Source organism: Microplitis demolitor, chromosome 4, assembly GCF_026212275.2.
Source record: "Microplitis demolitor isolate Queensland-Clemson2020A chromosome 4, iyMicDemo2.1a, whole genome shotgun sequence".
Lineage (NCBI taxonomy): Eukaryota > Metazoa > Arthropoda > Insecta > Hymenoptera > Braconidae > Microplitis > Microplitis demolitor.
The window spans coordinates 23,518,458-23,546,452 of NC_068548.1; the positions used below are offsets into that span (position 1 = coordinate 23,518,458).

General features: G+C 31.3%; 8 protein-coding genes across 15 annotated transcripts; 5 read left to right on the forward strand and 3 right to left on the reverse strand.

Annotated features, from left to right (window-relative positions):
- The first annotated feature begins 852 nt into the window (after positions 1-852).
- LOC103576363 (fumarylacetoacetase) lies at positions 853-3,068 on the forward strand. Its single transcript, XM_008556544.2, has 7 exons — positions 853-985; positions 1,329-1,558; positions 1,718-1,858; positions 1,930-2,183; positions 2,257-2,463; positions 2,553-2,698; positions 2,776-3,068. Exons 1-7 carry the CDS (start codon positions 902-904, stop codon positions 2,968-2,970), a joined length of 1,257 nt encoding a protein of 418 aa, XP_008554766.1. The 5' UTR covers positions 853-901; the 3' UTR covers positions 2,971-3,068.
- Positions 3,069-5,042: 1,974 nt separating this feature from the next.
- On the reverse strand, positions 5,043-7,807 carry LOC103576364 (histone deacetylase HDAC1). The gene is made up of 3 exons (XM_053738676.1): positions 7,596-7,807; positions 5,265-6,623; positions 5,043-5,190 (listed from the first exon to the last, which is right to left on the reverse strand). Exons 1-3 carry the CDS (start codon positions 7,642-7,644, stop codon positions 5,126-5,128), a joined length of 1,473 nt encoding a protein of 490 aa, XP_053594651.1. The 5' UTR covers positions 7,645-7,807; the 3' UTR covers positions 5,043-5,125.
- An 889-nt stretch (positions 7,808-8,696) lies between these two features.
- LOC103576365 (abhydrolase domain-containing protein 2) lies at positions 8,697-12,239 on the forward strand. 4 transcript variants are annotated; one of them, XM_008556547.2, is made up of 9 exons: positions 8,697-9,003; positions 9,256-9,366; positions 9,439-9,734; positions 9,818-9,990; positions 10,076-10,243; positions 10,630-10,816; positions 10,906-11,104; positions 11,175-11,325; positions 11,607-12,239. In XM_008556547.2, the coding sequence occupies exons 3-9, from the start codon at positions 9,580-9,582 to the stop codon at positions 11,771-11,773; spliced, it is 1,200 nt and encodes a 399-aa protein (XP_008554769.1). In that variant the 5' UTR covers positions 8,697-9,003; positions 9,256-9,366; positions 9,439-9,579; the 3' UTR covers positions 11,774-12,239. The 4 variants fall into 4 exon arrangements, with proteins under 4 accessions (XP_008554769.1, XP_014299642.1, XP_053594082.1 ...); XM_053738107.1 differs by lacking the exon at positions 8,697-9,003 and adding an exon at positions 9,096-9,177; XM_053738108.1 differs by lacking the exon at positions 8,697-9,003 and adding an exon at positions 9,120-9,161.
- Positions 12,240-14,287: 2,048 nt separating this feature from the next.
- On the forward strand, positions 14,288-16,156 carry LOC103576366 (G patch domain-containing protein 4). Its single transcript, XM_008556549.2, has 2 exons — positions 14,288-14,531; positions 14,854-16,156. The coding sequence occupies exons 1-2, from the start codon at positions 14,483-14,485 to the stop codon at positions 15,978-15,980; spliced, it is 1,176 nt and encodes a 391-aa protein (XP_008554771.1). The 5' UTR covers positions 14,288-14,482; the 3' UTR covers positions 15,981-16,156.
- Positions 16,157-16,258: 102 nt separating this feature from the next.
- Positions 16,259-19,643, reverse strand: LOC103576367 (beta-1,3-galactosyltransferase 1). 3 transcript variants are annotated; one of them, XM_008556554.2, is made up of 6 exons: positions 19,559-19,643; positions 19,176-19,228; positions 18,640-18,703; positions 18,386-18,578; positions 17,480-18,041; positions 16,259-17,329 (listed from the first exon to the last, which is right to left on the reverse strand). In XM_008556554.2, exons 4-6 carry the CDS (start codon positions 18,576-18,578, stop codon positions 16,891-16,893), a joined length of 1,194 nt encoding a protein of 397 aa, XP_008554776.1. In that variant the 5' UTR covers positions 18,640-18,703; positions 19,176-19,228; positions 19,559-19,643; the 3' UTR covers positions 16,259-16,890. The 3 variants fall into 3 exon arrangements, with proteins under 3 accessions (XP_008554776.1, XP_008554772.1, XP_008554773.1); XM_008556550.2 differs by having other exon boundaries at positions 18,323-18,578; XM_008556551.2 differs by lacking the exon at positions 19,559-19,643 and adding an exon at positions 19,444-19,552 and having other exon boundaries at positions 18,323-18,578.
- Positions 19,644-19,648: 5 nt separating this feature from the next.
- On the forward strand, positions 19,649-21,507 carry LOC103576369 (AP-3 complex subunit sigma-2). The gene is made up of 4 exons (XM_008556555.1): positions 19,649-19,747; positions 19,944-20,040; positions 20,867-21,250; positions 21,314-21,507. Exons 2-4 carry the CDS (start codon positions 19,972-19,974, stop codon positions 21,434-21,436), a joined length of 576 nt encoding a protein of 191 aa, XP_008554777.1. The 5' UTR covers positions 19,649-19,747; positions 19,944-19,971; the 3' UTR covers positions 21,437-21,507.
- LOC103576370 (GATA zinc finger domain-containing protein 1) lies at positions 21,499-23,052 on the reverse strand. 3 transcript variants are annotated; one of them, XM_008556557.3, is made up of 4 exons: positions 22,993-23,052; positions 22,142-22,438; positions 21,858-22,063; positions 21,499-21,797 (listed from the first exon to the last, which is right to left on the reverse strand). In XM_008556557.3, the coding sequence occupies exons 2-4, from the start codon at positions 22,430-22,432 to the stop codon at positions 21,578-21,580; spliced, it is 717 nt and encodes a 238-aa protein (XP_008554779.1). In that variant the 5' UTR covers positions 22,433-22,438; positions 22,993-23,052; the 3' UTR covers positions 21,499-21,577. The 3 variants fall into 3 exon arrangements, with proteins under 3 accessions (XP_008554779.1, XP_053594117.1, XP_008554778.1); XM_053738142.1 differs by lacking the exon at positions 22,993-23,052 and adding an exon at positions 22,507-22,702 and having other exon boundaries at positions 22,142-22,422; XM_008556556.3 differs by lacking the exon at positions 22,993-23,052 and adding an exon at positions 22,507-22,702.
- Positions 23,053-23,136: 84 nt separating this feature from the next.
- On the forward strand, positions 23,137-27,901 carry LOC103576371 (WD repeat, SAM and U-box domain-containing protein 1). Its single transcript, XM_008556560.2, has 14 exons — positions 23,137-23,205; positions 23,853-23,986; positions 24,122-24,293; positions 24,379-24,524; positions 24,591-24,823; positions 24,930-25,168; positions 25,244-25,599; positions 25,667-25,886; positions 25,947-26,092; positions 26,217-26,425; positions 26,481-26,773; positions 26,847-26,937; positions 26,994-27,250; positions 27,327-27,901. Exons 2-14 carry the CDS (start codon positions 23,877-23,879, stop codon positions 27,636-27,638), a joined length of 2,784 nt encoding a protein of 927 aa, XP_008554782.1. The 5' UTR covers positions 23,137-23,205; positions 23,853-23,876; the 3' UTR covers positions 27,639-27,901.
- Positions 27,902-27,995: the final 94 nt, after the last annotated feature.

A 27,995-nucleotide genomic window follows, 5' to 3' on the forward strand; every position in this document is an offset into this window, starting at 1 on the left:
TACACTAACATCTTTCGTTAAATCATTGTCATTGTAATTTATGGTAGGAATAAAATATAATATTCAAAGCGGTGAGCGTTAATATTAGTGAGCTTGCTAATTTAATTTAACAAAAATGTTATTAATTAAATAAAACGACAAAATCATACGTCTTCCACCCGCTGATAATTAAATGTTAGTGCCGTTCAATTAATTGTTTAGTAATTTTAAATTTTTTTCCGTCACAAGTGCAACGAGATTACAAAATGTATAAGGCGGACTTTTTAAATTTCGTTGATTGATTGTTAATTTTAATTGATATATTTATTATCATTGTTGTAGTAATTATAATCGTTTAAATTGCCTAAATATTATCCTGTATGTGAATATTCAAATAAAATGCTGTTATCCTAATAAAAAATATTTCCTCTTGTATTTTTATATTTATTTCGAAAACCCTTTGCCATTTTTAAAATATAATTTTTATAAAATTTATTAAAAATATTTTTTGTTGTTTAATTTCCTAAATTTTGGTAAAAAGTTTTTCAGTATTTTCTATTATTTTTCATCGGAAAAGCCTAAATTTAAACAAAAATAACCGATCGACCCATAGAGGAGATGCCCAGACTAAATTTTTTTACTTCAGAACTTTATATAATTTTTATCAGCATCTAAGAAAGAATAATTGAAATTTTAATTTGCAATTAATTAAAAAAAATATTAATTTTTGTTTTTTTAAAAAACAACCAGTTTAACGGTAAAACACGTTTTGATAATTTAAAAACTCATAAACGTGAATAATCAACGAGCTAGTCGACCTCGATAGCGCCGGGATCACTGGTAACTTTTCAGCGGCTTGTGGATTCATTTTAATCTACGCCGCGATATTGTACGCGACGGTGCTGCAACTAAGTAATAAACAATGAAGTCTTTTATAAATTATTCCCGAGACTGCGAGTTTCCCATTGAAAATTTGCCGTACGGAGTTTTTTCTACATCTGAACAGGTAATGATTTTTCTACTTGTTCAAAAATTATATATTTTTATAATTATGCATTTATATTTATCCGATAACATATCCTTGAATCATTCAAGACAGAGGTTATGGCTAATTATATATTCATGTATGTTAGTAATTTTTCTATTTAAAAAATAATCAAATCGTAATTGATAAATTTTTTTTTATCAAACTGTTGCCTCTAATTCAAAAAATAAAAAAAAAGTTCTAACAGCTGAGCTGTCCTTAATGATAAAGGATATGGAATCGTGTGATGGTAAAAAGTATTTCGCCGGTAAAAATTTAACCGCGGGAATTTCAAATTATTTTTTTTTGTGTTAATTTATTTCAGACACAAAAACATGTGGGAGTAGCGATCGGTGATCAAATCCTCGATTTGTTTGCGATATCCCATTTATTTACCGGACCTCTGTTATCTGGGAAGCAACAAGTCTTTCAACAGGATTGTCTCAATGAGTTTATGTCACTTGGAAGACCCGCGTGGCTTGAAGCAAGATCGACTATTCAAAATTTGTTATCTCCCTCAAACACGAAACTTCAAGAAGAGCCTCTGAGATCCAAGTAAATTTTTTTTTACCTCTCAATTAATAATCCAAAGCCTATAATTTATTATTGGCCTCAACTAGCCCCTGAGATTCAAAAAACGCCAATTAGTCTGTTTCAACCAACGGTAATTATAAGAAAAAAAAAAATACGTTGTGATTTTAAATTTATTTTTAGAGCTTTTGTGAAACAAGAATCAGCAACGATGCATTTGCCAGCAAAAATAGGAGATTACACAGACTTTTATTCATCAATTCATCATGCTACTAATGTTGGAATCATGTTCCGGGGGAAAGAAAACGCTTTGATGCCAAACTGGTACCCGAATAATAAACTGGAAATTTTTTCTTTTAAATTAATAAATTACTGATAATTAAATTTTTTGATAGGAAATATTTGCCAGTGGGTTATCACGGTCGTGCAAGTTCAGTAGTGATATCAGGAACTCCACTGCGTCGTCCTCGAGGACAAACGGCTCCCGTGGAAGGTCAGGCCCCAGTCTACGGAACCTCGAAGCTGATGGACTTCGAACTAGAAGTTGCGTTTTTTGTCGGTGGACCTCCGACTAATCTCGGAGATTCAATCCCCGCTACGAAAGCTTACGACCATATTTTTGGAATGGTTTTGATGAATGACTGGAGCGGTAAGTCAACAACTATTCAACTGACTGACTGTTCACTTGCATAAAATTTAGATAATTTATTCAAAAATTCCAGCGAGAGACATCCAGAAGTGGGAGTACGTGCCCTTGGGTCCATTCGGTGCAAAAAATTTCGGGACAACTATTTCACCGTGGGTCGTAACTATGGAAGCTCTTGAACCTTTCAAAGTTCCTAACATGGACCAGGATCCAAAACCTTTTGAATATCTCCAGCACAAAAATTTCTGTAACTTTGATATAAAACTTGAAGTCGACATCAAAAGTACTGACATTTCCAACTATTCAAATAATTCTAACAATTAATTATTTAATTAATTAATTAATTAATTTCTCAATGGCCTTAAATTCCAGCACCTAAAGGAGTTGTCACAACAGTGTCGCGTAGTAACTACAAATACATGTACTGGACACCTCAGCAGCAACTTGCTCATCACACGGTAACCGGGTGTAATATCAACCCTGGAGATCTGATGGCATCCGGTACAATAAGCGGCGAAGTAAGTTCATAAAATCGACTCTTATGAAAGCTAATTGTAAATTATTGACTGTAATTAATTATTAATTATTACTATAGACTGCTGATTCATTTGGATCCATGCTGGAATTGTCATGGAAAGGAACCATGCCCGTATCAATGCAAGACGGAAGTACCAGAAAATTTCTTCAAGACAATGACGAAGTTATAATTCGCGGATATTGCGTTGGAGATGATTACAAAGTTGGATTTGGAGAGTGCGCGGGAAAATTATTACCTGCCTACTCTGAATAATTATTTTTATATGGAATATATATATTTTTGTAATGCATTTAAATAAAAATTCATTCTGGATTTTTAAATAATAAAATTTTATCGGTTTGAACCTTCAATTATTTGAACTTCAGCCCTAATTAATTTGATATATAAGATTATATATTTAATATTTATCAAAATTAATCAGTGCTGACACTAAAAAAAAATGTCAGACTTTTTAAAAATTGACACACTCGTTAAATTTAATAAATTTTTTTTAATAAATCTCGATTATTTATAAATATATGATCGCTAGAATGTATAATGACTTGATAAAATTTAAAATAATCGACTTACCGACCGGTGAAATTCAAAATTCAAACTCCCGCTCAAAATGGCCGCTGCTCAACACTCACTGATCACGATAAAAAAATAAAATAATCACTTTACACATTTAATTAACCACTATTATCACTCGCGCACTTTTCTTATCACACAATTAACCACTTGAGACAATAATTTATAAATAATAACTTTTTTTAAAGGCAATAAAAACTTTATGAACTTCCACGGATGCCGAGCCGACCGTTTGCGAGAACTTTCTGAAATGAACTGCGTCAGTCCAGCAAAACGTATAAGTGCTGCCATCTTGCCGCGAAAAAAAAATTCAAAATTAAATAACTTACGATGTGAATGTAGCTGACATTAGACAAATTTAACATTATAAATAAATAGAATAAATATTTTAAAAAATAAAACTTAAAAAAAGTGCGCATTTAAAAAATTTTAAAATTACTAAGTGTATTTTTTAAATTATTTCCTCCATTTATAAATTTAAATTTCTCTGTCTACTACACTTATACTCATAATTGTCTGCTTACTTCAGGATCATTTTGAATTCCGAGTTCGAGACATTTTCAGACAATTAATTAAACATGATCCGGAAAATTTATGAGAATTACGACATGCGCAAAAAAATCTAATCGCGAATGATTTAGAGAATCTGAGTCAACTTTCTCTGCTTCCGTCCCAAATCTCAAATACTAAATATTTAAATTTGAAAATTTATCATTCACTAGAATATTCTACAAAAATTCTATAAAACACCGAAATTTTTTTTATCTCCAAACTTAATCAATAAATTTAATTTTTAAAAATCATGTCATTGCTGCCACAGTAAATAGTTAACAAAAAATCAATAAATACAATAAATTTCTGGCCCATTGTTCCATTCTATGACTTGGACCGCCACTATTCAAATTCAATCAATTGATTAGTTAACTAATAAATCGAACGAATTAACATTTAGTCATATTACAGTAATAAAAAAATCTATAAAAATTTTCCCATAATTTAAACTGAATATTAAAACCCAGCAATCAGAGATAATTAAATGAAATTAATAAATTATTTTATGGTAATTATTATCATTTATTCATATAAATTTTAAAAATTAATTCGAGTTGTTATAAATTTAATTACAATAAACTTAAAACTTGATCAAGTCTTTTAAATTCGCAACTTAATAATGAAAAAAAAATAAAATAAAATACATTTACCGCTTTATTTACACAATAAGCTAAACAATAATCAGTAGACACAAAAAATTTAGCTGGAAAAAAATGACGAATAAAAAAAGAAGTTACTTAAACATCATCGGTAATTTGAATTATTACCTATAGGCAAAAGTAACCATCAGCAATTATGTATTTACAAAAAATAACCTGCGTATAAAATTTAATGAAATAATATAAAAATTATTAAGTCCATTGGTAAATACTTAGTCACTCTTTAAATTAACTATAAGATTTACTTATCATAGTATTAATTATTAACTTTTAAAATTTAATCATCAGATTGTAGTCAGCGGACTTAATCGCTCGCCACGAACATTTCATTATTGCAACTATTAATTAATAGTAATTACTATAATTAATCAATTTAGTTATTCAAGTAAACATATGTGGAGTAATTTGATTGATTGATTAATTAATTAACGCGACATATGTTTACTTAATTAAGATTTACAAAATCAAGTGTTCGTAGTAGCAAGTAAAGTACTGGCATAATTGTAGATGTTACTTAATTATAAATAGAAATCATTGATATAATAATTTATAATATTATTTTTATTAATTAATTAATTAATAAATTAAATTTTATGAGTTTGTCCAGCCTTGGAGCTGCTTTACTATCAAGGATTAGTTGACTCCTTCTTCGTCTCCTCGTTCATAATATTATTTTTTTCATCCTTCTCATCTGTAAAAGTTTTAATTTCATTCATTATACAAACTACTAATTAATAATTAATTAATTAACTAAAAATAAATTACCTTTAGCTTCATTCTTAATATCATCCTCTTTTTTGATATCAGTCTCCATGGGTTCCTGCCCTTTTTCGAGCCTTGGCCTCTTCCTTGCACCCTTAAAAGATCTGTTGTCTCTGCGTCCACCCTCTCCTTCATCTTCACTATCACTGTACTCATTCTCATGCTGGATCCTCTTGTCGATATCCCGCTGAGGCAGTCTCTCATCAGGATTAACCTTCTCTTCAGCTTCGGAGTCTTCAATAGTGGCGCCGTCTTCGGGAATCGCCTGGACTTGGACACCAGGAGCGTGCGGAAGCATCCGTAGATTTTCAAACAAACGAGTCTTTATTTTCTCCAAGTACTCAATTGTATTTTGGTTGCCCATATTGGACGGACTGATGTGGAGTTTAAAATCGGGTCCAAAATATTCAAAGTAGTCGTTGTAAGGAAGTTCATTCGCGATTTCGCATCCGAGAGCAACCGAAGTCTCGTATGTCCAGCATCTTGACACATTTCTGATGGTATATCCGCCTCCGCCGACCATCAAGAATGGGAGGTTGTATTTCTTGACAAATTCAACGCATTTACCATGACCACGGACTGTGAGGTTGAAGCAACCTAGCCGGTCACCGGTTAAAGAGTCGGCTCCGCATTGCAAGACCACCGCCGAGGGTTGGAAGGTTTCCATGACTTTTGAAATTATTGGAACAAAGATGGACTCGTAGCTGTCGTCATCCATGCCGTCACGAAGGGGAATATTGACGGCGTAGTATTTACCTTTACCAGCTCCGATGTCTCTCAGGTCACCGGTGCCGGGGAAGTACTCGCCGTACTTGTGGAAAGACACCGTCATCACTCGGTCAGTTGTGTAGAAAGCTTCTTCTACTCCATCTCCATGATGGACATCGATATCAATGTACAGAACACGCTGGTGGTACTTCAGAAGCTCCAGGATACCCAAGACGATGTCGTTGACGTAACAGAACCCGGAGGCTTCGCTCTTCTTGGCGTGATGCAGACCTCCGCCCCAGTTGATACAAATTTCTGACGCCATTTTGTTCAACTTGACGGCCGCGGCCACTGACCCACCGGCGGACAACTGACAGAACTCATAGAGACCATCGAAGACTGGACAATCTTCACCCACATTGAACCTCTGCATCTGTTTGTTGTACTCCGACATATTGTCGGGGCGAATCGACCGTAAAAATCGTATGTACTCGTCACTGTGAAATTTGGTCATCTCGTCAGCGGTCGCTTTATGCGGTCGGTAGATCTCCATTTTCCTGTAGAGCCCATAGTTCAACAGCAAGTTGTGGGTCATGCGTATTCTGTGCGGCTTCATCGGGTGACCTTGCCCGTAATAATAATTTCCAATGTCACCTATAATTAAATTAAATTTCTTTTTAATATTTTACGCGCGAAAATATTCAATTACAAACTATTAAATAAATAAATGAATAAAAAAATTAAAATAACTCCAAATTTATCAATTATAAATATTAATTACTAACTATTAAATTAACTTATTAATTAATTAGTATAATTTACTCCAATTTTTTAAGTAAATTTATACGAGTCTGAATGTAGCAGACAATAGACAAATTTTAAATTATAAATAAATAGAGTAAATAATTAAAAAAAAAAATATTAAAAAAAAATGCACTTATTAATTTTGAAGTTTTTTAAATGCGCATTTTTTCAAAATTTTATTTTACTAATTATTTACTCCACTTATTAATTTTAAATTAGTCTGATGTCTGCTACACTCAAACTCATAAATTAATTTATTATTAAATAAAAAAAAAAAAAAAAAAAAAACAACAAATTGGAGGTTATTTTAATTTCGGTAGAATTTATAGAATAATGTGAGTGAGGACGCGATTTTTTTTTAAATAAATAATAATGACGGCAGACAAAAAAAATAAAAATAATAATAAATAAATACTGAATCTTATGAAAATAACATAATAAGATCAAGTAATAAAAAATATAAATATAATTTATCATAAAATATATTGTTTTTGTAAAGTTAACGCGAGAGATTCAATTTATCACTACGGTCACGTACTCATGGCGTCTTTTACAAACTACGGACGCGCTTTTTAAATAAATCGACGAATCTCTCGACTTAACGACAACAAAACAGTATCACTGGATGAAAGTATCACTTTATTTAAATTATTGTACTACTTTTATATTAAACATGAGTATTTGATGACGTAGTGAAACTGTGGATGATTTAAAATAATAAGTAAAGTAAAAATACGAGGAGTAAAAAAAACTAGTGCGGGATAAAGCGTCACGTTGTTGGGTTAAGATTTGGAGGTGAAATTTAAATAAAAAAACACTCACTGTCATAGTAATAGCAAACACGTTTTTTGCTATGCGGCTGAATAGACATATTGACTAATTTATTAACTTAAATTCGATTATTAATTAATTTAAATAATTTTATTTAAGACAAAATACGCGGCAACTTTGGAGAGTTCAGGATCTGACTGAAAACTGAAGCCAAAAGCCAAAGCCAACTGGAATGAGTGAGATCAAGAGAGAGACATAACCCGAGAACTGATGGTAGAAGAGTGACATTACTCAAGTGTTCTACGTGACGTGAGGGTTCTTGTAGTTGCTAAAAGATGGCGCGCAAATGCCGGGTAATTATGAGTAAATTCAAATTATATAAATAATAATAATTACAGAGTACTCTTACAAAGTAGAATAAATATCAGTCAAGAATTAATATATACATCTTTTTTTAGAAATTTTATGATACATATTATCTGGTACTTGACACGTGTCCATTTAAAATTTTCACCGCAAATAAAAATAAGACATCACAAAAACTAAAAAAATGTTATTTTTCTGGAGTCTGAAGTTAGTATTGAAAATTTCAAATTTGTCTTAAGAAAAAAAAAAAAAACCAAAAATATGCACTTGTAGAAAATTGAATAAATTATCAGTGCATTTTTTCAAATACTTTGTTTTATAATTTGTCGCTTTGGAAAACAAATTCAAAATTTATTAGATATCGGCTTCAGTATCATAGTTTTTCCAGGAAAAAAAAATGAAAACTCTTTTTAAATAAATTTTGTTCCTCTACAGACATCTTTGTAATTTTTTTCATTCAAAAAAAAAATTTGACAGCTTCTCTTCTAGACTGAATTTAAAAAATTTGAATTAAATTTTCTACTGAGCGCGTCGAAAGACTTTCTCTCATTCCAGAAGGATTTAAGTAACAGTAAAAATAAATCGCAAATAGAAACTTAAACTTGACCTCACCTCGACCCCCAAATCTCGATAACTTTATTATTTTCCAAAAACGTTTATAATTCGTTTTAAAATTGGCGCCCGCGCACGCGCAAATATATTTCCCTCTCTTTCCACGCGCGCCTTCTCCTTTTAAATTCCGTTCAATTTTACCACCTACTTAACGCCATCTTAAACCTTCTTGTGTATACATACATATACATATTCACATATACATCCCATAGAAATTATAAACTTGTAGTAGTCGATCATACGACCCAGTATTACTCATCCAAGAGTGCGATTTTATAATAATAATAATAATAACATTTAATATTAATAATAATAACAATAAAAGTAACACCGATCAGTAACCTCAACCCTGTGTGTGGCCAATTGCCAATATGTAATTGCAATATATATACATATATATTTACAAATATATACATATATATTTACAAATATATATCTATATTTTTAAAAACATAATTGTCTATGTCTAAGAAATAGTGAGGTTGGTATTACGTATAGTGTACGAATATATACATATATACATATATAATATATATATGTATATGTATATGTATAATATAGGTGTGTATATAAATTGATTGCCATGAAGTAAAGGACTCATATCAATATTATACATAACGATTTACAATTTGTATATATGTATATATATATAGATGTATACTAAAAATCTAAACATAAAAAAATGTAAAGTATAATATATAATAATATAAATACTAATGTTGTTAAATTTCAGTGAAACAGTATTTGGATTAACCGATAGTAAAAAAAAAAATATTCCATGCGTTGTCAGGCCGAAAAATTACTACGATGTAATTGATTGATAAGACAAGAGGACGATATGAAAGTGATTTTAAAATGATAATTGATTATTACTTTAATAATTATTATTATAATGATTAAGTTGTTATAAATATAGGTGTTGTGCTCGTGTGTCCAATAGCATAACCGAGTTGGAGAAATCGTTGACAGAAGGACTGTTTGATTGTTATTATATAAAATATATATATGCTGATTATTTGCGTACAAGTGGAGGAATAATACTAAAGTTTTTAAAAAAATGTCAACGGCATTACTAGCTGTCATTGCTGTTATTCTGTGTATTCTTTTTAGAATTTTAAATGTCAACAGTGCACCCAAAAAACCGGTACTTGTTTGCCAAGACACCGTTTTTTTATCTACAATTCTTAAAATTGCTCCAGTAATTGGTGAGCCGTAAGTTCAATTTTTTGTCTGTCCATTTTATTTTTCTTGATAAATGATAATTATTAATTATTAATTTGATGACAATTTGGCAGCTACAAGCCAACAAGACTCTGGGGATTTAGCGGTCATGTGCAGACGATTGTCCACAGTATCATTGGTCGTGTCCGATGCCCATGGCCCATTGGCGAACGAGTTTATATAATTCTTGTTGATGGAACTACTTTAACTTATGATTTATATCAACCGCTGAGTAACGGTCACGAAGGTCAGCTATTTATCGCCAACTTTTATTACTCATTTTCAAATAAATAAATAATAAATCAATTACTTTACTAATTTAAATAAACTAGATGACATCACTGTAGCAATTGCTCCAGGAATTGGCAATACTTCCGAGAGTGTTTATATCAGGACATTTGTTCATTTTGCTCAGTGTCATGGGTACAGATGCGCGGTGCTCAATCATGTTGGAGCACTTTCAAGTGTCAAGGTCACCGCACCAAGAATATTTTCTTATGGTAAAATTATTATTTTTTACTGATCGAGTCAGTAGACAATTTAAAATTTTTGGTAATGGTCTAAAAGTGGGACACCGCCGACTTTTGGCCATAAAAATACTTGTATCAAGAATTTTTTAATTCTTTTACTCTTCGGCGGATTGATGATGAATTTTTTTTTCTACTAATTAATTACAAAAAAAAAAAAAAAAAAAAAAAAAAAATGCTCATGTAGAAAATTAAAAAAACTATAGATTAATTATTTCAAATATTGTTTTTTTCATAATTTGCCGTTTTCTAAGAACTTAAACAAAAATTAGTAGACATCGACCAAATTCAGTATCATTTTTAAATTTAATCTCTAGAAGACAGAATTTAAAACATTAAAAAATTTAAATTAATTGCAGGCCACACTGATGATTATCATGTCATGCTATCAAGTCTGCTTGACAAGCACCCCAGCACAAAAATAGTCTGCGTAGGATTTAGTTTAGGTGGTAATCTCGTCACCAAGTACATGGGCGAGAGAGCAACCACTAAATCGCCTCAGATAATAGGCGGAATTTCTATTTGCCAAGGCTACAATGCTATCGAGTATGTAATGACTAATGACTAATAATAGCAGCTGTTATTGAGCAAATAAAAGTGATTTAATAAACAATAATAAATACTTTTTATTTCAGAGGCACTAATTATTTACTCAACTGGCAGAACTTCCGTCGGTTCTACCTCTACATAATGACTGAGTCGGTTAAAAATATTATTTTGAAGCACAAAAATGTTTTACTGTCAGAAGATGTTAAAAAACGTCACAATCTTAATGAAAGAGAAATTATTTCTGCCGCGACACTGCCGGAACTTGATGAGGCCTACACGAAACGAGTTAGTATCAGCTTTTAATTTGTTCAATACATAAATAATTCAATAATTATTTTATTTTATTATATTTCAGATACATAATTTTAGATCAGTTGCTGAATTATACAAATGGAGTAGTAGTATTAATTATTTAAAAGACATAACAACACCAATGGTATTTATAAACGCTCTTGATGATCCAATTGTTCCCGAGATGTTACTGGTACCAATAAAACAACATGCTGGTAAATTTATTTATTTAAATAAATTACCATTTATTTATTCTTTAAATTCAAATAAATTTTCCCCGGAGTGAATTTAATTTCGATAAAATTTAATAATTAAAAAATCATTTTTTCCGCACTCCGGATTTAACCCGCGAATTTTTAAAAGTAAAATTTTAATATAAATAAATCTAAACAAAATACTTGACCCAGTAGTCAACCTCCCGCTTTAAATTTTTTATTAAAATAATTAAATTAATAACTGAATTCCAAAATAATTTTATTTATTTTAATTATTTCAGAAAGTTATAACAATACTTTGTACATAGAAGTAGCTCACGGTGGTCATCTCGGATTCTACGAAGGAGGACTTTTGTATCCAAATCCCATAACTTGGCTTGACCGTACTCTTGTCTCACTCGTTGGCTCTCTAACGCTAGTTCACGCCGACCGGGTAAAAATTTCCTAAGCGCACAATTTTAAATTATTTAATACACACAAAATTTCATTGTTTTAAATTATACTTTATTTTTATAATTACTAAAATTTAAACTATGAGTTCAATTACAAGAACACAAAAATTTATTTCTTTTGTTACCGTTTTGCATTTCCGTTGGTAGCACAAATTTATAAACATCCAACAGTTATTATTTAAAAGCATTTATTACAACAAACACTCGTGCAATTTTGTACGTTAAAAATTATTATTAAAAATTTATAACCATTTAAATATAAATATTTATATACATATATATTATATTGGCTTACTGTAATTATTATTAGTAAGATATATTTATTTTTTGTCTATTAAAGTACTTAGTCAAAAAACAGAAAACAAAGCTTTCAAACAAACGTACTATTAAAATAAATATGAAATAATATGATAAACGTATAATATGTATTATATAATAATACATACATATATATGCCAGCATAATAAAACAGTGTATATTTAAAATATAAATAAAAATTTATAATTAATGTATTAGTAGACAATAAATATGTTTCAAATTATACGTAAAACTTGGCACAGATATTGTAAATAATTTTAAATAATGCAGTGTACATGCCAAGTACATACTTTTTCATATTTTATATATATTTATATATATATTATTTATTAAAATTTTTGTTAATTTTTTTCACAATTAAATTAACTATTTTTTGTTTCCGTTGCGTATTTTAGAATGTATAAAGCCAAATAAATATTATTATTAAAACATATTTTACTTATTCAAAGTTTATGTTTTTTTCATATATTTTTTGTATGTATTAACTTTTTTATCGGACGAATTGCTGTCATCTAGTTTTCCAACTAACGGGCCTTCGAATGCGTAATACAATTTTAGTAAATTTGAATACGCACTTTCGTTGCCGGAATTTAAATATTTTCTGTAATTACTCCCGGTATTCATATTCTTATAATTTGAAGTACTTGTATTTTTTTGGGTCACTTTTTTCTGTTCTAATTGTTGGGTTTTTTCTGTAAATAAATTAGTGGCTTTTATTGTTGGCACGGATTTCATTCTTGGTTCAGTTAAATCTGAGATTTCTAATGACGATCTTGTTGAAGTTGATGTTAATGATAATGATGGTGGTAAAAAATGAGGTGTAATAAGAAATGAAGTTGATGTTGACGTTCCTGTTGTTGTTGGAGAAAGTATTGAGTCCGATAATAAAAAAGAATAATTACTGGGTTTATTTACTGAAACTGGTGCAGTAGTGAATATTTTATTATTATTATTATTTAAAAATTTATTAACTATTGAAGAAGAAAAATTTTCTCTGATATTATTATTAAATTCTTGAGAGAAATTATATTTATTTTGACATATTATTTGACGTCTTCGTTGACATAAAGACTCCATAATAGCAACTTGATCAATATGACAATCAAAAAATATACAAATATTTTTAAAATCATCAGATGTCAACTTATTCTTCCTATAAGACGATAAGAATACATGGACTCCATTTTTATCATGAGCATCAGTAAAATCATTTAATTCAATTTTTTTACCAGTTGACAGCCATCTCCAAGACATTCCATCAGTAGACTCGTTAAAATACCCAGCGATCCAAGCACTTTCAATAGCTATTAAATAATTTATGTACTTAAATAGTATCAATAATCACAATCAATAAAATAAAACCGGTACCTGGTCGATGTTTGAACATAGCGCGGGCTAGAGCTCTAGCTTCGGGTATAGAATTTATTTCAGCAAGCTCCGAATCCCTGGTGCCGCATTCCGCGACCGCTTGGACCCAACTTTTTTTTAGAAATAAAATACTGAATAATTTGCCAGCCACTTTTACTTGGAGAGTTTTATTTTTTAAGCCGGAAGTATTTGAACTTTCATTGATTCCTCGACACTCAGATACGGGAAAAATTTCAAAACTTATCAACGCTATTAAAAATTTATAATAATAATTTAAATACGACATTTGTGCATTAATTATTTTTACAATCAACACAAGAGTTTATAGCTCCGTGATATTGCCGATAACTTTTGCAATAAACTGTTATTTATTTGATTTCTGTTACCGATTAGGATGCAGGGGAAATGAGAGAGAGAGAGAGAGAGTCGAGTTTTAAAAATTAAATATAATTATCGCTAAGTATAAGCGTCATTAAATTTACATTCATGTACATGTACACTATAAGTACTTGCTGTAATTAATAAATATCCCAGACAGATAAAAAGTTACGGTAAAGTATGAACTAAGAATCCATAAGAAAGTCATCCAAAGGGTCCCTAGGTGGTCAAAATGGCCAAAAATTCTGATTACGGCTAATTTTCATTTCTAGCCAACTATTTTTCTGAATTTATTTAACATGACATGAATTTGAATTCAGAAATCTCGCGCAAAAAAAAACCACAAGGCTGATGCGCAGGTGCGACGATACGCACATGCGTATAATATTCAAATTACCAAAATTAAATCACCCATCATTTCACTGTCTAATTCTGAACCACAGATGGCCACCGGTTTGTCATACGAGGCCAGCCTACAAAGGCAGAATAAAAAAAAATCACTGTTTAATGTAAACATAACCTCAAGACTTACTATCCATATTCATGTGGACCATGTGGATACACGATATAGTTTTCCATAAAGTTATCATGATAAATATGTAAATTCAGTTATTTATACAAAATAGAAAATAATAAAAGCAATGGGTGATTTTGCAAAGTCACAATTAGAAAAATTTGGTTGGAGCGAAGGTTAGATTGATTTCAATACATATTTTATTATTATTAATTACTAATTAAATTTGTCAAAAATTATTTTTCCACAAAATTCAAACTAAGGAAGGTTTCTATCCTCGTTTACGTTTTTTTTTTTCTCGAAAACAAATTCTATTTTCAAAATCCTTGCCAGTGTTTTGATTTCTGATTTATCACAACATAAAAATTTTAAAAACTAGATTGATGACCTGATATCATATTGTTGACATGTTGGTTTTAGTTGATCCCATGTCCTTGTAAATTTAAATTTTCCATGAAAACATATAAATAATAATAATATGTGTGATAATTATGACAGGTAAAGGTCTAGGAAAAAACGAAGACGGAATCGTAGAAGCACTCAGACCTAAGCTAAAGTTCGACACTACTGGTATCGGGCACCGAGACACATCAGGAAATCAGTGGTGGAACACAGTCTTCAATAAAGCTGCCAGCAACATCTCCGTTGACTCATCAGCTTCCAGTAAACCAGTTTTCAAAGTAAACAGCAGCATCGCCCTCGACATCGCTGCTGCCAAATTAAATATAAACATCGGCGAGGTCAAGAGCAAAGACAGCAGTTTGGTGTACGGTAACTTTGTAAAAACCTGCACACTCCAAGGGGATAAGGAAACCAAAAGCGCCGCCCAGGAAAAGCGAACCGTCGACGACGACAAATTGTTGTTTAAAAATTTCATTGTTGATGATGAGAAACTTTTCAAGGCTTGCAAAGGCAGAACTGCCCACAAGGGAGCCAGACATGGGCTGAAGCTCAGTGGTAAATTGGCGAGGATCCAGCAGCAGGAGCAGGAACTCGTCGAGCAGATGAATTTGCTGGGTGACCTGAGCGATGAGTGGACTAAAGTCAAGTCCAAGAAACACAAGTGCCATAAAGAGAAAGCAGACTGTGATACGTCAGTGGGTCTGGATGATAAGTCCAGAGTTGAACCAGTCGTTGAAAACACCGTGACTGATCTTCTAGCTCAGATCGATGCGCAACAGGACCAGGACCTGGAACTGGATTCGGATCGCAAAGGCTCGAAGAAAACCCGGAGGAAGATGAAGCGCAAGTTTGATGAGCTGACGGAACAATTGTCGAGTTCGCTCAGTTTAGCTGATGACTCACCAACGCAGTCTAGAAAAGTCAAGAAGAAAAATGATTCCGATTCTCCTAGAGAAATCGCTGACACGAATGCTGATGACTGTAAAGTTAAGAGTAAAAAGAGAAAAGTTAAAAAACACAGGAAGGTAACGACGGACAGCAATATTTTGAATTGTAAAATAAATAAGAAGAAGAAAAAAAAACATGAAAAAAAAGAGAAAGCTAAGCTGCAATTTATTTCGGATAATTTTACGAACCTAGGTCTTGAGAAAATGGCCGATGACGTTTCTGAAAGTCTTGTAAAGTCGGCTAAGAAAAAGAAGAAGAAAAAGTCGAAAAAATAGTGAACAGGTAAATTTAATAATTAAATAAATTAAAAATGTTTTTTGTCAATATAAATAAAGGATATTTTTTATTTAACAACAAATATTATTATTGTACAAGAGACACCTCAATATATTTATACAGTTTGTATTTATTTTTAATGATAATTAAAATATAAAATAAAGTTAACAAACGATGTATCGTTGGATGGAAGCGTAATTAACTATCTACTTTTAATAACCTTATCTATATTTATTTAAAATACGCAGCGTTGTCCATTCAAATAATAGGAATTGTTAGAAACGAGCTCATAAAAATATTATTTTCATACTATCACTTAAATTTCAATGGATTTGTTGTTTTTAATCATTGGCACACACTAAAATTTAATGAAATTAATCAATTACAGCCGACTACCTGTCATAAGGTATTACCATAATTAATAGGAGTACTATTCCTGTAATCAATATTTAAAAAAAAAAACCTGTTACCATACGATATGAGAAGCATTTTCAGAAGATTATAATTGTCGCCGTAAATTTATCCCCGCAGGGGCAGTAGACTGTTTACGTTTCGTTACAAAAATCTCTGCGAATCATAGATAGTAAATTTTCATAATTCATTTTCTCATTATTTCCAATTCTTAATTCACAACTTTTACAATTTTATCGGATGCTAATAACGGAATGTCTAGTACGAAACTCAAAAAAGTCATTAAGTGAAGGAAGTTTTCCGTACAGCAACTGTCAATTGAGGGAGAGACTTATGACGGGTAGTTGACTATTATTATTTTTATTTATACTCGTACTTGCATATTATATAACAGACTTATTGATAAAAATATTTATTTGTACCCAATCGAAAGAATAGCTGCCGGTCCGGACAATTGTTATGTACATTAAAAAATTATAAAATAATTTATTTGGTTTTTCAGCTGCACCTGTTGTTGATACGTTTTTTCATTAAGTAATAATTAATATGTCTGCCATGTCTGTTCAATATCGATGATGATTTTTTATTACTATTATCACTGGTAGCGGTGGAACTGGGACAAGTGACATTCGAACTTTGTAATTTGTTCCAAATTTCGTACATACCGGAAGAGTCGACTTTGTGCGCGGTAATTGAATTTTTAAGTACACAGTAATCAAATTTACGCGGTATGTAACTGAACCCGGGATGATTTACGGGACGTAGTTTAGCCTTTTTCGCGCATAAACCCGTCAAATAAACGTCTTCTAAATGTAACAGAGGAGTTTTCAACGCGGTCTTGTATAATTTTGATGCGACATCTAAACTCATAACGTAACCGGTACCTGACAAGTAATTTGGATATGTTTTTTCTGAGAACATGTATTTTGGAGTGTACCTGTTAACACAAAAAATAATTATTTAATAAATTATAAATTTAATTTTCGTAAAAAAATATCCGCGGAAAAAATGATATTTTAATTTTTTACGCAATTTATTTAAAATTATTTAGCCGCGTAAAGAATAAAAATTTCTATCAAATACTTACCACTTATTTTTAGGATCAGATATTGGACGGGCATTGCAAATAAGTGACCCCATTAACGTCCCAGCACTAGTGGGCCTCGACTTGATGACTTTAACTAACGCCGGAACATTAACATACATGTCGTCATCAGTTTTCATGAGATAGGTCGCCTGTGGGCAGGTCGTGGTGACCCACTTCAGCATCATCACCGACTTAAGAGTCAAATTATTGTACGTGTCAATGAATTTTTCCTGAATGATGTCTCCATACTCATAATTTTCGTCCAGTATCTGGGCATTGAGCGTGTCATTGGTGCTTTCCCCCAGTAAAAAAACCACCTTGACAGTCGTATTCGCGGACGAGGACGACGTCGACAGGTAATACAAGTTCTGTTCGCTGCCCCAGGTGCTCCTGATGGCGGTTCTCGCCTTCTGGTTCCCCACCGCCGAGCAAACGATTATCAGCAGATACGGCGGCGAGCTTCCGCAGGACAACTCCGGGCTCGTTATCGCCGTGTTGTTGTCTGGGTTTATATACAAATTTACATTCCTAGAAGTATTAAACGTCCATCCCGATATTTGTACTGAAATCACAACGATCTCCATTATCCCCTGCTATTATTATTAATTATCCTAATCAATACACAGACCTCATGCTCATTACTATACTCAGCAGTCCAGATATTTTAAAAAAATAATCTACATACAGTTAATTAAAGCCTTGAAAAAAAAAATGGTCAGTAGCTACAGCAAAAATAAAGCGAGTGATCATCACAGAAAAAATAAATCAAAAATAATTATCGGCGATAACATCAAGTGCTGATTAGACTATGGAGTATATTAGTTAGCATTATTGTATGCATACCTACAGTAGAGTCTAGGTAGTTTGAACCTCCCCCTAATGATTCAGCAGGGGGTGAAACCTCACCTATTCCAAAGAGCGGACCTTGTGCCGAGTGATAAGCGGGAACGTAAAGAAGACCAAGAGCTGCTAGGATGATACATCCGACTCCAAGTCGACGGATGAATGACATTCGTCCTCTTCCATTATTACTATTGTTATTGTTATTTATATACACCTGCTGCAGCGGAGACGTCGGCAGCAACCGTACTTTGTCCATCTGATTATCATATTAATTAATTATTTTTTTTTATTTATGTATTTGGAGTTATTGTTTGTACCTTTTGTATCTATTGCCTTTGATAACGACCCCCATTTACTTGCTGTCATTGAAGAGACATAACACTTGTGACAAACAAAAATTATTAATTTAAAGTGGTGATGACAGTAGCAGTCATTTAAAAAATTTATTTATTTTTAATAAACGAAGTAAATGCTGACACAAAAATTTATGAAATCCATAAAAAAAATTATTAAAAAATTGAAAGTAAAGCAGCAGACATCAGACAAATTTAAAATTATACAGAGAGTAAATAATTAGAAAAAAAATATTTATAAAAAGTGCACTTATGAATTTTAAAATTTTTTAAATACCCATTTTTAAAAAATTTTATTTTATTAATTACTTACTGTATTAATTAATAATTTTAAATTTGATGTCTGCTACATTCCCGCTCATAGAGATTGTATTGCATATTTTTTTTAAATTTTGCAGATGACAATTAACTTGGCGATTAAAAACAATAAAAATTTTTCTAAGTCGACTACTGTCAGCGTCATTAATTACTAGTAATTAATTTAGCAATAAAATACTTACTAGTATCTTGATAATCCTTAGCTCCAGGACAGGTTCCAAATGTATCAGATTACCTGGGGATTATGACTGACGTTAAATACGATAAATATTGAATATTAAAAAAATACCCAGTGGAAGAGTTTTATCTTTAATTAAATATTTATACAGCCTATAATATATCAGTTATGTGTTACAATAAAAGTTACAGGCGAGTGCATTTTTAGCAATCGCCAGATAAAAAACAAATAAAAAACACTACATAAGGGTGTGTTTTCAAAACAAAGATTACCTTTACTATTATAATTATTGCAGTTACTGTTCTCAAGTTTAAATTTTTAAAATAAAATTTCGAGTTTCAAAATTTAAATACTAGTTTTTAAATAATTTGTCACAAATTTTACTACCTTTTAGTTGAAAAGAATTTTGAACTTGACCAAAAACTCCAATCACAATTTGTAAAGTAATCAGTATTTTTGTTATTAAATCTACAGTATGTGCAAACTATAGTTGTAGTCATAAAATATATATAAAAACATATTTATCTTGATAAGTTTTTTTAGTTGTTTATCATGAGTCTATCAGATTAAAAATTTGTAAGTATTGTTATGATTTATTATTTTTAAATTACACATATATTTATGTATGTGTAAACACATGTATATATATTTTTATATTTTATTTAATTAAATGTAAGTACTTGAATTTAACCTGTCAGTGTCATACATGTCGTATATTTTATAATGTAATTATAATTATAATTGTAATTGCAAATTATATTTTTATTTACAGATTTTATTTTGAAGAAGTTGTAACTAAAATGATTAAAGCTATTTTGGTATTTAATAATCATGGCAAGCCGAGATTATCGAAATTTTATCATTATTTTGTAAGTGAGTTAATTATTTATTATTATCATTATTATTATTATTATTTTAATTACATTAATAATGAATGTAGCAGATATCAGACAAATTAAAAATTATTAATAAATAGAGTAAATAATTAGGAAATTTAAATTTTTAAAAAATGCACATTTGAAAAATTTTTAAATTAATAAGTGCATTTTTAAAAAAATTTTTTTTTTTTAATTATTCACTCTATTTATTTATAATTTTAAATATGAGTGTGTTTGTAGCAGAAATCAGACGAATTTTAAATTATTAATTAATAGAGTAAATAATTAATAAAATAAAATTTGAAAAAAAAATGCACATTTAAAATATTTTGAAATTTATAAGTGCATTTTTTAAAAATATTTTTTTTTTAATTATTTACTCTATTAATTTAAAATTTTAACTTTCGCTGATGTTTGCTACATTTACACTTATTAACTTTATTATCATTATTATTATTTTAATTTCCTGACCTAAATTTTAAAAAAAATATTAAATGACCTCAACCTGTATAAGAATTTTACAGTAAATTTAAAAAAAAAATTAAAGGTCAGTTTTATTTTACTTGGGATTAAATTCAAACTTAAAATTAAATAAAAATTGGGAAATAATCTAATCCTGGAATGAAAAACTGATTCCCAATAATTAATCCCACGACTATTTGAATGACATCTACTTTCACTGATTAAAATAACATTTATTTGTATCTATTATTATATATTAGCATATATCAAGGGATCAGTTGCCGCGGGATTAGATGACAGGGATCAGTACGCCAGTAAAACAAAAAACAATAAATTTTTTTCATTAATTTGATAGAATGAAGACATGCAGCAGCAGATAATAAAAGAAACGTTCCAACTGGTGTCTAAAAGAGACGACAACGTCTGCAATTTTTTAGAAGGTGGAAGTTTGATTGGTGGATCTGATTATAAACTTATTTATAGGCACTATGCAACTCTTTATTTTGTATTTTGCGTCGACAGTTCGGAGTCCGAGCTGGGGATACTTGACTTGATTCAGGTGTTTGTCGAGACACTGGACAAGTGCTTCGAAAATGTCTGTGAGCTAGACCTGATATTTCATGTCGACAAAGTCCATTACATTCTCAACGAGCTGGTGATGGGCGGGATGGTTCTGGAGACCAACATGACTGAGATTCTCACGAGAATCGAGGACCAGAACAAGCTCGAAAAGCAAGAGGTAAATTCAATCATTATTTTTATTATCAATATTCAAAATTATTATTTTAATTGCAATTATCAGGCGGGAATAACAGCAGCACCTGCACGAGCTGTTTCAGCGGTTAAAAATATGAACATTCCTCAGCAAATAAAAGATATGAAACTTCCTGATCTACCGCAAGCTATCAAAGATCTTAAATTTTGACATCTGTTATCACTAATTATCATTATCATTGTATGCATTTATTTTTAGATTAATAAAATATATAAATCATGTTTTATTATTAAACCCCTTATATTTATTTATCAGATAAATATATAATGTATGTACAACAAATAATACTTATTACTTTTTATAAATAGTCGTAGTTTCATTACTAAGTGATGTCCATATATACCCACCAGTCGCGCTTTCTATAAGCGGTGGCGGGTATGGAGTATTTTTGAGTCTGTAATAATCCGAGGGCGCGTGCATTATAAATTCCATACACTCTAGTCTTCGAGGTAAATCTTCTTCAGGGCCAATTATATAAGTCTCTGGACTGAAACCTTCTTCCGGTGGTGGACTGGAAGAATTAATTATTAGTATCATTGTAAAAATTATTGTTTTTAAATTTTATAAAAACCTGGTGACAGTTGGCAGCAGCCACGTTATCGCGGCACTTTTTTCACAGTACTGATCAGTGATGAATCCCCGTATTTGAGCGTAGTAAATTCCCCCGTCATCAATGTCCTGGACTGAGACAACGTCGCCTACTTGAAAATACGAGCCCTTGTAAAATACGAAGTTGCTGGTGACTGGGGTCGCTACCGACGAAGGAGCTTTAGTTGGCTAATTATTTTTTAAATTAAAAAGTATAATTAATATTTTTTGAATTTGAATAGAAGTAAATAAATATTTTCAACTCACGGGTTTTTTAAAAATGTGGCGGCGGCCTTTGCCTTTGGGGACAGTTCTCAGAGTTGATGGCAATGACGGCTCATTGGTCTTGGTGGGTTTGCACCAGCGTGTTATCCTGGTGCTCTTGCGTGAGGGTTTGGACGCTTGATCTTCATCGTCATTTTTTTTTGATAAATTCGATGCGTTTCTCTCATCCTCCAGACATTTGTTGCACAGACTTCCAAGTTCTGTCGAATGCCACAGAGGAGTTTCTGTTGCTCCGCATTTTATACACACGGGTTTTGTAACTCCTAGTGGCATTTTTGTCTACATATATTTATATATTTATGTAAATATATATATTTATTTATATTTTATTATATATTTATATTTACCACTCATAACCTCATTCAATTTCTCATATTTATTTTATTAACAAAAAAACAATTCAATCAAAAAAATATTTTTTTAAATTTATGTCACAAATTTGAATTTTTATTATTTTTATATTTAATATTTGATATATTTTTATTTAAAAACTCATTTGGTATCAACTTCTTTCAGAATGTACACAAATATCGATACCCGAAGTAAAAATACAAAAATACTTAAAATCTAAAATGGCGCGAAATTTAAATCTGACAGCTGAGTTTTTAAACTTCAAATGAATTATTAATTAATGCAATTTAAATTTATTAATAATTAAATTTAATTAGCAATCGTGACATCTGAATCCGAGAAGACATTTAGATAAATAATAAATATGACTTGTGATATATATTTTCTACGTTCGCTAATTATATACAATTATAATATTGCATTAACGATTTGATTTTTTGGCGGTATAGGTATCGCTAAAAATAATTTATAACAAGACTTACACAGTTAGATTATCGATCGAAATATATAACAAACATATATATTTAACTAGACACGCGCTTCCCTTTATATATTGTCACATATATTCATGTATATGTGCAGGACTCTAGTTAAAGTTGACGATCCTCAAGTAGTTTAGTTTCGCGCGCGGTAACAGTAACGTTCATTTTATTGTTATCTATTATATTATATTTTTATTTTTATATAAATATAAGGTAAATATTATTTATATCAATCATCTATAAATATATATACATTTATATCCTTCATTATCTGCACTTTTAAAAATAATTAAAAAAAAAAAAAGTTTTTTCCAAATGTCAGTTATTACATTAAATTTGAAATTTAATATATATAACATATACATAAATTAATTCATATATATTTATAATAATAATAATTATTACTATTACTAATTTCAAAAATAAAAATTTGAATTTTTAAAATGAAAGGAAGCTATAATAATTTTTAAAACGTTTTGAAATGACAGGTACTTAATAAAAAAAAAAAAGAAAATAGTAAAATTATTAATACATTACAATGAAATATGATCGATATTTTCGCGTGGTAGTCGGCACATGACACGTCAGTTTTAAGTTTATAAGTATTGTATATTTTATTAATTTGTGGCCTTTGCGCAGCATTGGCCTACAGAATATTAATATAAATATAAACATAGTAACAATAATAATGATAGTACATGATATGATGCATGCTCATATCACATATATCTATATTTCTTTAGCATGTAAAAGTTTTATTAGTCCGGCATCAGAACTGTCCATTATCACTCATAACATGTAACATAAGTAATGCATGAATTCAAATAAAATTTTATGTACAAGCTAATATGTTTTTTTAGACAAGTAGTAATCAGTATTAATAAATGGATTCATCAATTGAGGATGCACATATTTTACAAACACTATCCGTCCACAGGAATGATGTCAATAGTGTAGATTTTGCGGCTGATTGCACCCTCGTAACTGGCTCAGGGTACGGGATCTTAATTTTATACAAAAAAAAATAATAACTTCTTGGCGCTGAAAATTTTTTGAATTTTGAATTCAAAACAAAAATTTTTGGCGGGAAAAAATTTATCTATTTATTTTTTTAAAATATATATAATAGGGATAAAAGCGTAAGAGTATGGAAGTGGCATCAAGGATCAGGATATGAACAAGTATCCTGGTCTCCCTTGATGGGTCACAAGTATGGAGTTACTTGTGTTAAAGTAAGTCCGCAGTCGACGATGTTGGCAAGTGCGAGCATCGACGGGACAACGCAACTTTGGAATTTAAGAGTATAATTAATACTACTATTTATAATACGTAATTAATAATTGTATATATATATATATGGATGGTAATGATAGCGATATTTAATAGACTGGTTCAAAAATCCATACGTTAGTTCAAACCGGAGGCGAAGCTGTTCGAGTCTGCCGATTCGCTCCAGACTCAACTTTGCTGGTGACCGCGGGCGATAATGGACAAATTTGTCTTTGGGATCTTATACGTAGAAATTTGATAAGGTATTGATGAATATTTGTGAATCAAGATAAATAATGATGAGGGTTTGCTATCAATTTTTTTGTTAGGTCTCTTCAAGCACACGAAGGAGCTGTTCAGGGTGTCGCATTTTCTCCGGATTCAAATTGGCTTATAACCACGTGCACTCTGGGAGTTTTGAAATTATTTTCGTCATTTGAAATAGTCGATTCAAGTGGCAGTCACAGTTTTGACCAATCGATAAATGTATTTGCTACTGTTGACGACGCACATGATCTTGGAGTTGTTTGCTGTGATTTTTCAACTTGTCAAACAATAACAAGTAAATAATTTACGCTCCGCATACAGAGTAAAAAAAGAATTTTTTTTAGCTCCGTATTCACTCCGGGTTTAATTCGCATTATAAATAATATATTTATATTATACAGATGATAGAATAATTGAAAAAACTTATCAATTGGTAACTTGTGGAAATGATCACGATGTTAAATTGTGGGACGTCAGAGTTGCCGAGGGAAAAACTCAAACTCAGCCAATAACTGCGTCCATTAGTCTTGTAAGAGTATTTGAAAAGCATAGCAGCGCGTTAACTTGCGTAAAATTCAGTTCAAATGGTACTTATATTGTCAGCAGTGGTCTTGACAAAATAGCTGTGATATGGGAAACAGTAAAAATTTTTATTTTTATCATTACTAATTTTTTTTCTAAATAAAAGTATAAAAATTTATTTATATATTTATAGAATACAGGAAAAATAGTATCAGTACTTCGAGCTCACAAACGTTACCTGGCATGCTGTGCATTCTCTAGGGACGGCAACGTCTTGGCCACCGGCTCCAACGACCGCAGTGTCATCGTCTGGGACCTCACGGGCAACAATCTGACCCTCGACTCAAAGTTAGTCCGTCAACCTGCGGCTCTGTCGCAATCAGCGATCGATAACCAAGACAATGATCCAGCAAATCAGGAACAAAAGTTTGTTAATTACGCCGAAAATTCTGGTAATGACGTCACGTTGATCGCGACCCTAGACGATCATGGTGGTGCTGTCAATAGTGTTGCTTTCTATGGTAACAATTTACTAGCCTCAGGATCTGGGTAATTTCCTATTTTTATCCACTAAAAATAATAATTATATTCATTAATAATTTGAAAATTATCACAGAGACAAACTCGTGAGATTATGGACCGGAGAAAGAGAAGAAGAAATAGTTGATACCGAAGACGGGGAGCAGATAACGCATGTTGAATTAAAATTTCTTGATAAGAGTTTCAGTCCAATAGACGGTCACAAGTACAGCGTAAATTACGTCGAGTTCAGTCCTTGCGGGACGATGTTGGCTTCTTGCTCTTTGGACGGTACCACCATGATCTGGTGCACTGAGGTATCAACTATAAATTTATCATAATTATTTATTTATTTATAAATATAATGAACACAACAGAATGGCGAAGAAGCACGAGGATCATTTGTAAATTCCGGCACGGGGATTCGTGTCTGTCGCTGGTCCCCAGACGGCACCAAAATAGCGACTGCTGGAGATGATGAAAAGACAACGATCTGGGACATAAATACCATGGAGGAATTACAGTATAAATATAAAAATATATATTTAAATATCTATATGCATATACGTACACTTTGTTTAGTTGATTTTGTGTAATTCTACAATGTAAATATTAATGATAAATAATATCAGGAATTTTGAATGCAGAATTTTTGAAGGCCACGCGGATGCTGTGACAGCGGTAGCATTTACTCCGGATTCAAGTTACATTATCACGGCATGCAGTGAAGGAACGTGGAGAATATTTGAGATCTTCGGAGATTCAAACGCACTGACTGTATGCGACGCTCACGACCTCGGGGTTCAGGGATGCGACTTTAGTCCAGCGACTTCTTCGCCATTTACAGCAGGTGTTGGTATGCGATTTTATTATAAATAAATTATTTCATACTAATAAAAAATTATTAAAAGGTTCCCACCAGCCGCCAACGAATGAGGACGGCTGCAAAAGCTATACCTTAGCCAGCTGTGGAAACGACTCGCTGGTAAAATTGTGGCAGATTAAAGTCCTGAAGAAAGATAAGAGTGATAATAATGAGTCTGAAGATGAAGAAGGATCCAATGCCAATCCATTGGTGACTTTTAGAGAAAAGCGAGTGCTTACTGGTCACGGTGGGAATGTTATGGATGTCAAGTTCGCGCCTTTTCATGGTGAAATTATTGGTAGTGTTGCTACTGATCGAACCGCTCGCATATGGAGTGTAGTAAGTATCCGCCTATTTATTATTATTGTCATTATAACTTCCTGGTAAATTATTTAATGGATTTATCATAAAGAATTCAGGGATGTGTCTGTTTGTACTGGAATACCACGAAAGTTTAGTTACTTGTTGTGCCTTTTCCGGTGACACAGCATTATTTGCTACAGGTAAACCTTTTATTTTATTAAATTACCCCTGATAGTAAATAATAAATAAATTGTAGGGGCTCTGGATAAAACAGTAGCAATATGGCGGCTTCCACAGCAACTTATATCTCAAAGTATTCTAATAGACCAATTACGAAACAATAGGAAAAATATAATTGATTGGAAAACTGAGGATATTGTGAAATGGTTAATTGAAATTGACTTGGGGGTGTTGGAGTCTCGTTTCGCTGCATCACGTCTCAATGGAAGACTTCTGCTGACTTTGCCTGACGAAGTTATCATCGCGCGGCTCGGGCTCATAGACTACCCAAATGTTACTATTTAAATTTATAATTTATCATTTATCTTTGAACCCTAATCATAATTTTAATCTGCGCTCTTTTATCCAGGTGCTTAAATCATTTAGGAACCAGCTGTACTGGCTAAAGCAGCAGGACATCAACACCTCCAATAGCATTGACGAGGACACTGAGGTTCCTGATGAATATCTGTGTCCGATAACTCACGAAATAATGCGGGAACCAGTTAAGTGCTCCGACGGTTTTGTCTACGAGAAGGCGGCTATCAACGAGTGGTTCCTCTGCGGCAAGTACACCAGCCCCATGACGAACGAGTCTCTGAATGACACGTCAATTACTCCAGCAATTGCTTTGAGAAATGCCATTTGTACTTTTCTTCACGGCGAGCGTTCCGATGATTAATTTATTTTTTATATTTTATTACTATAGGGGTGTGCGAATCGTGTTCGAATCGAATATAATCGATAAATTTAAAACTTTTTGAATTGTTCGTAAATTTGCCTTTTTGACATCTATAAGATATCAGTTTTTAGGCTGTTCTTTTACATATCGATAAGGCACCAAAATGTTGACAAAATGATTAGAAATTTATGTCACCGGAAAAATATCTACTTAAAAGACTTGACACGAGATCCGAAGTTTAAATCGAAAATTCAAATTTTCAAACTATTCGCATACTTCTATACTATTGTTATTGTCACATATTTTCCGAATTCATTTTTATATTGTGATAATTATAAATTTATTGTATTACACATA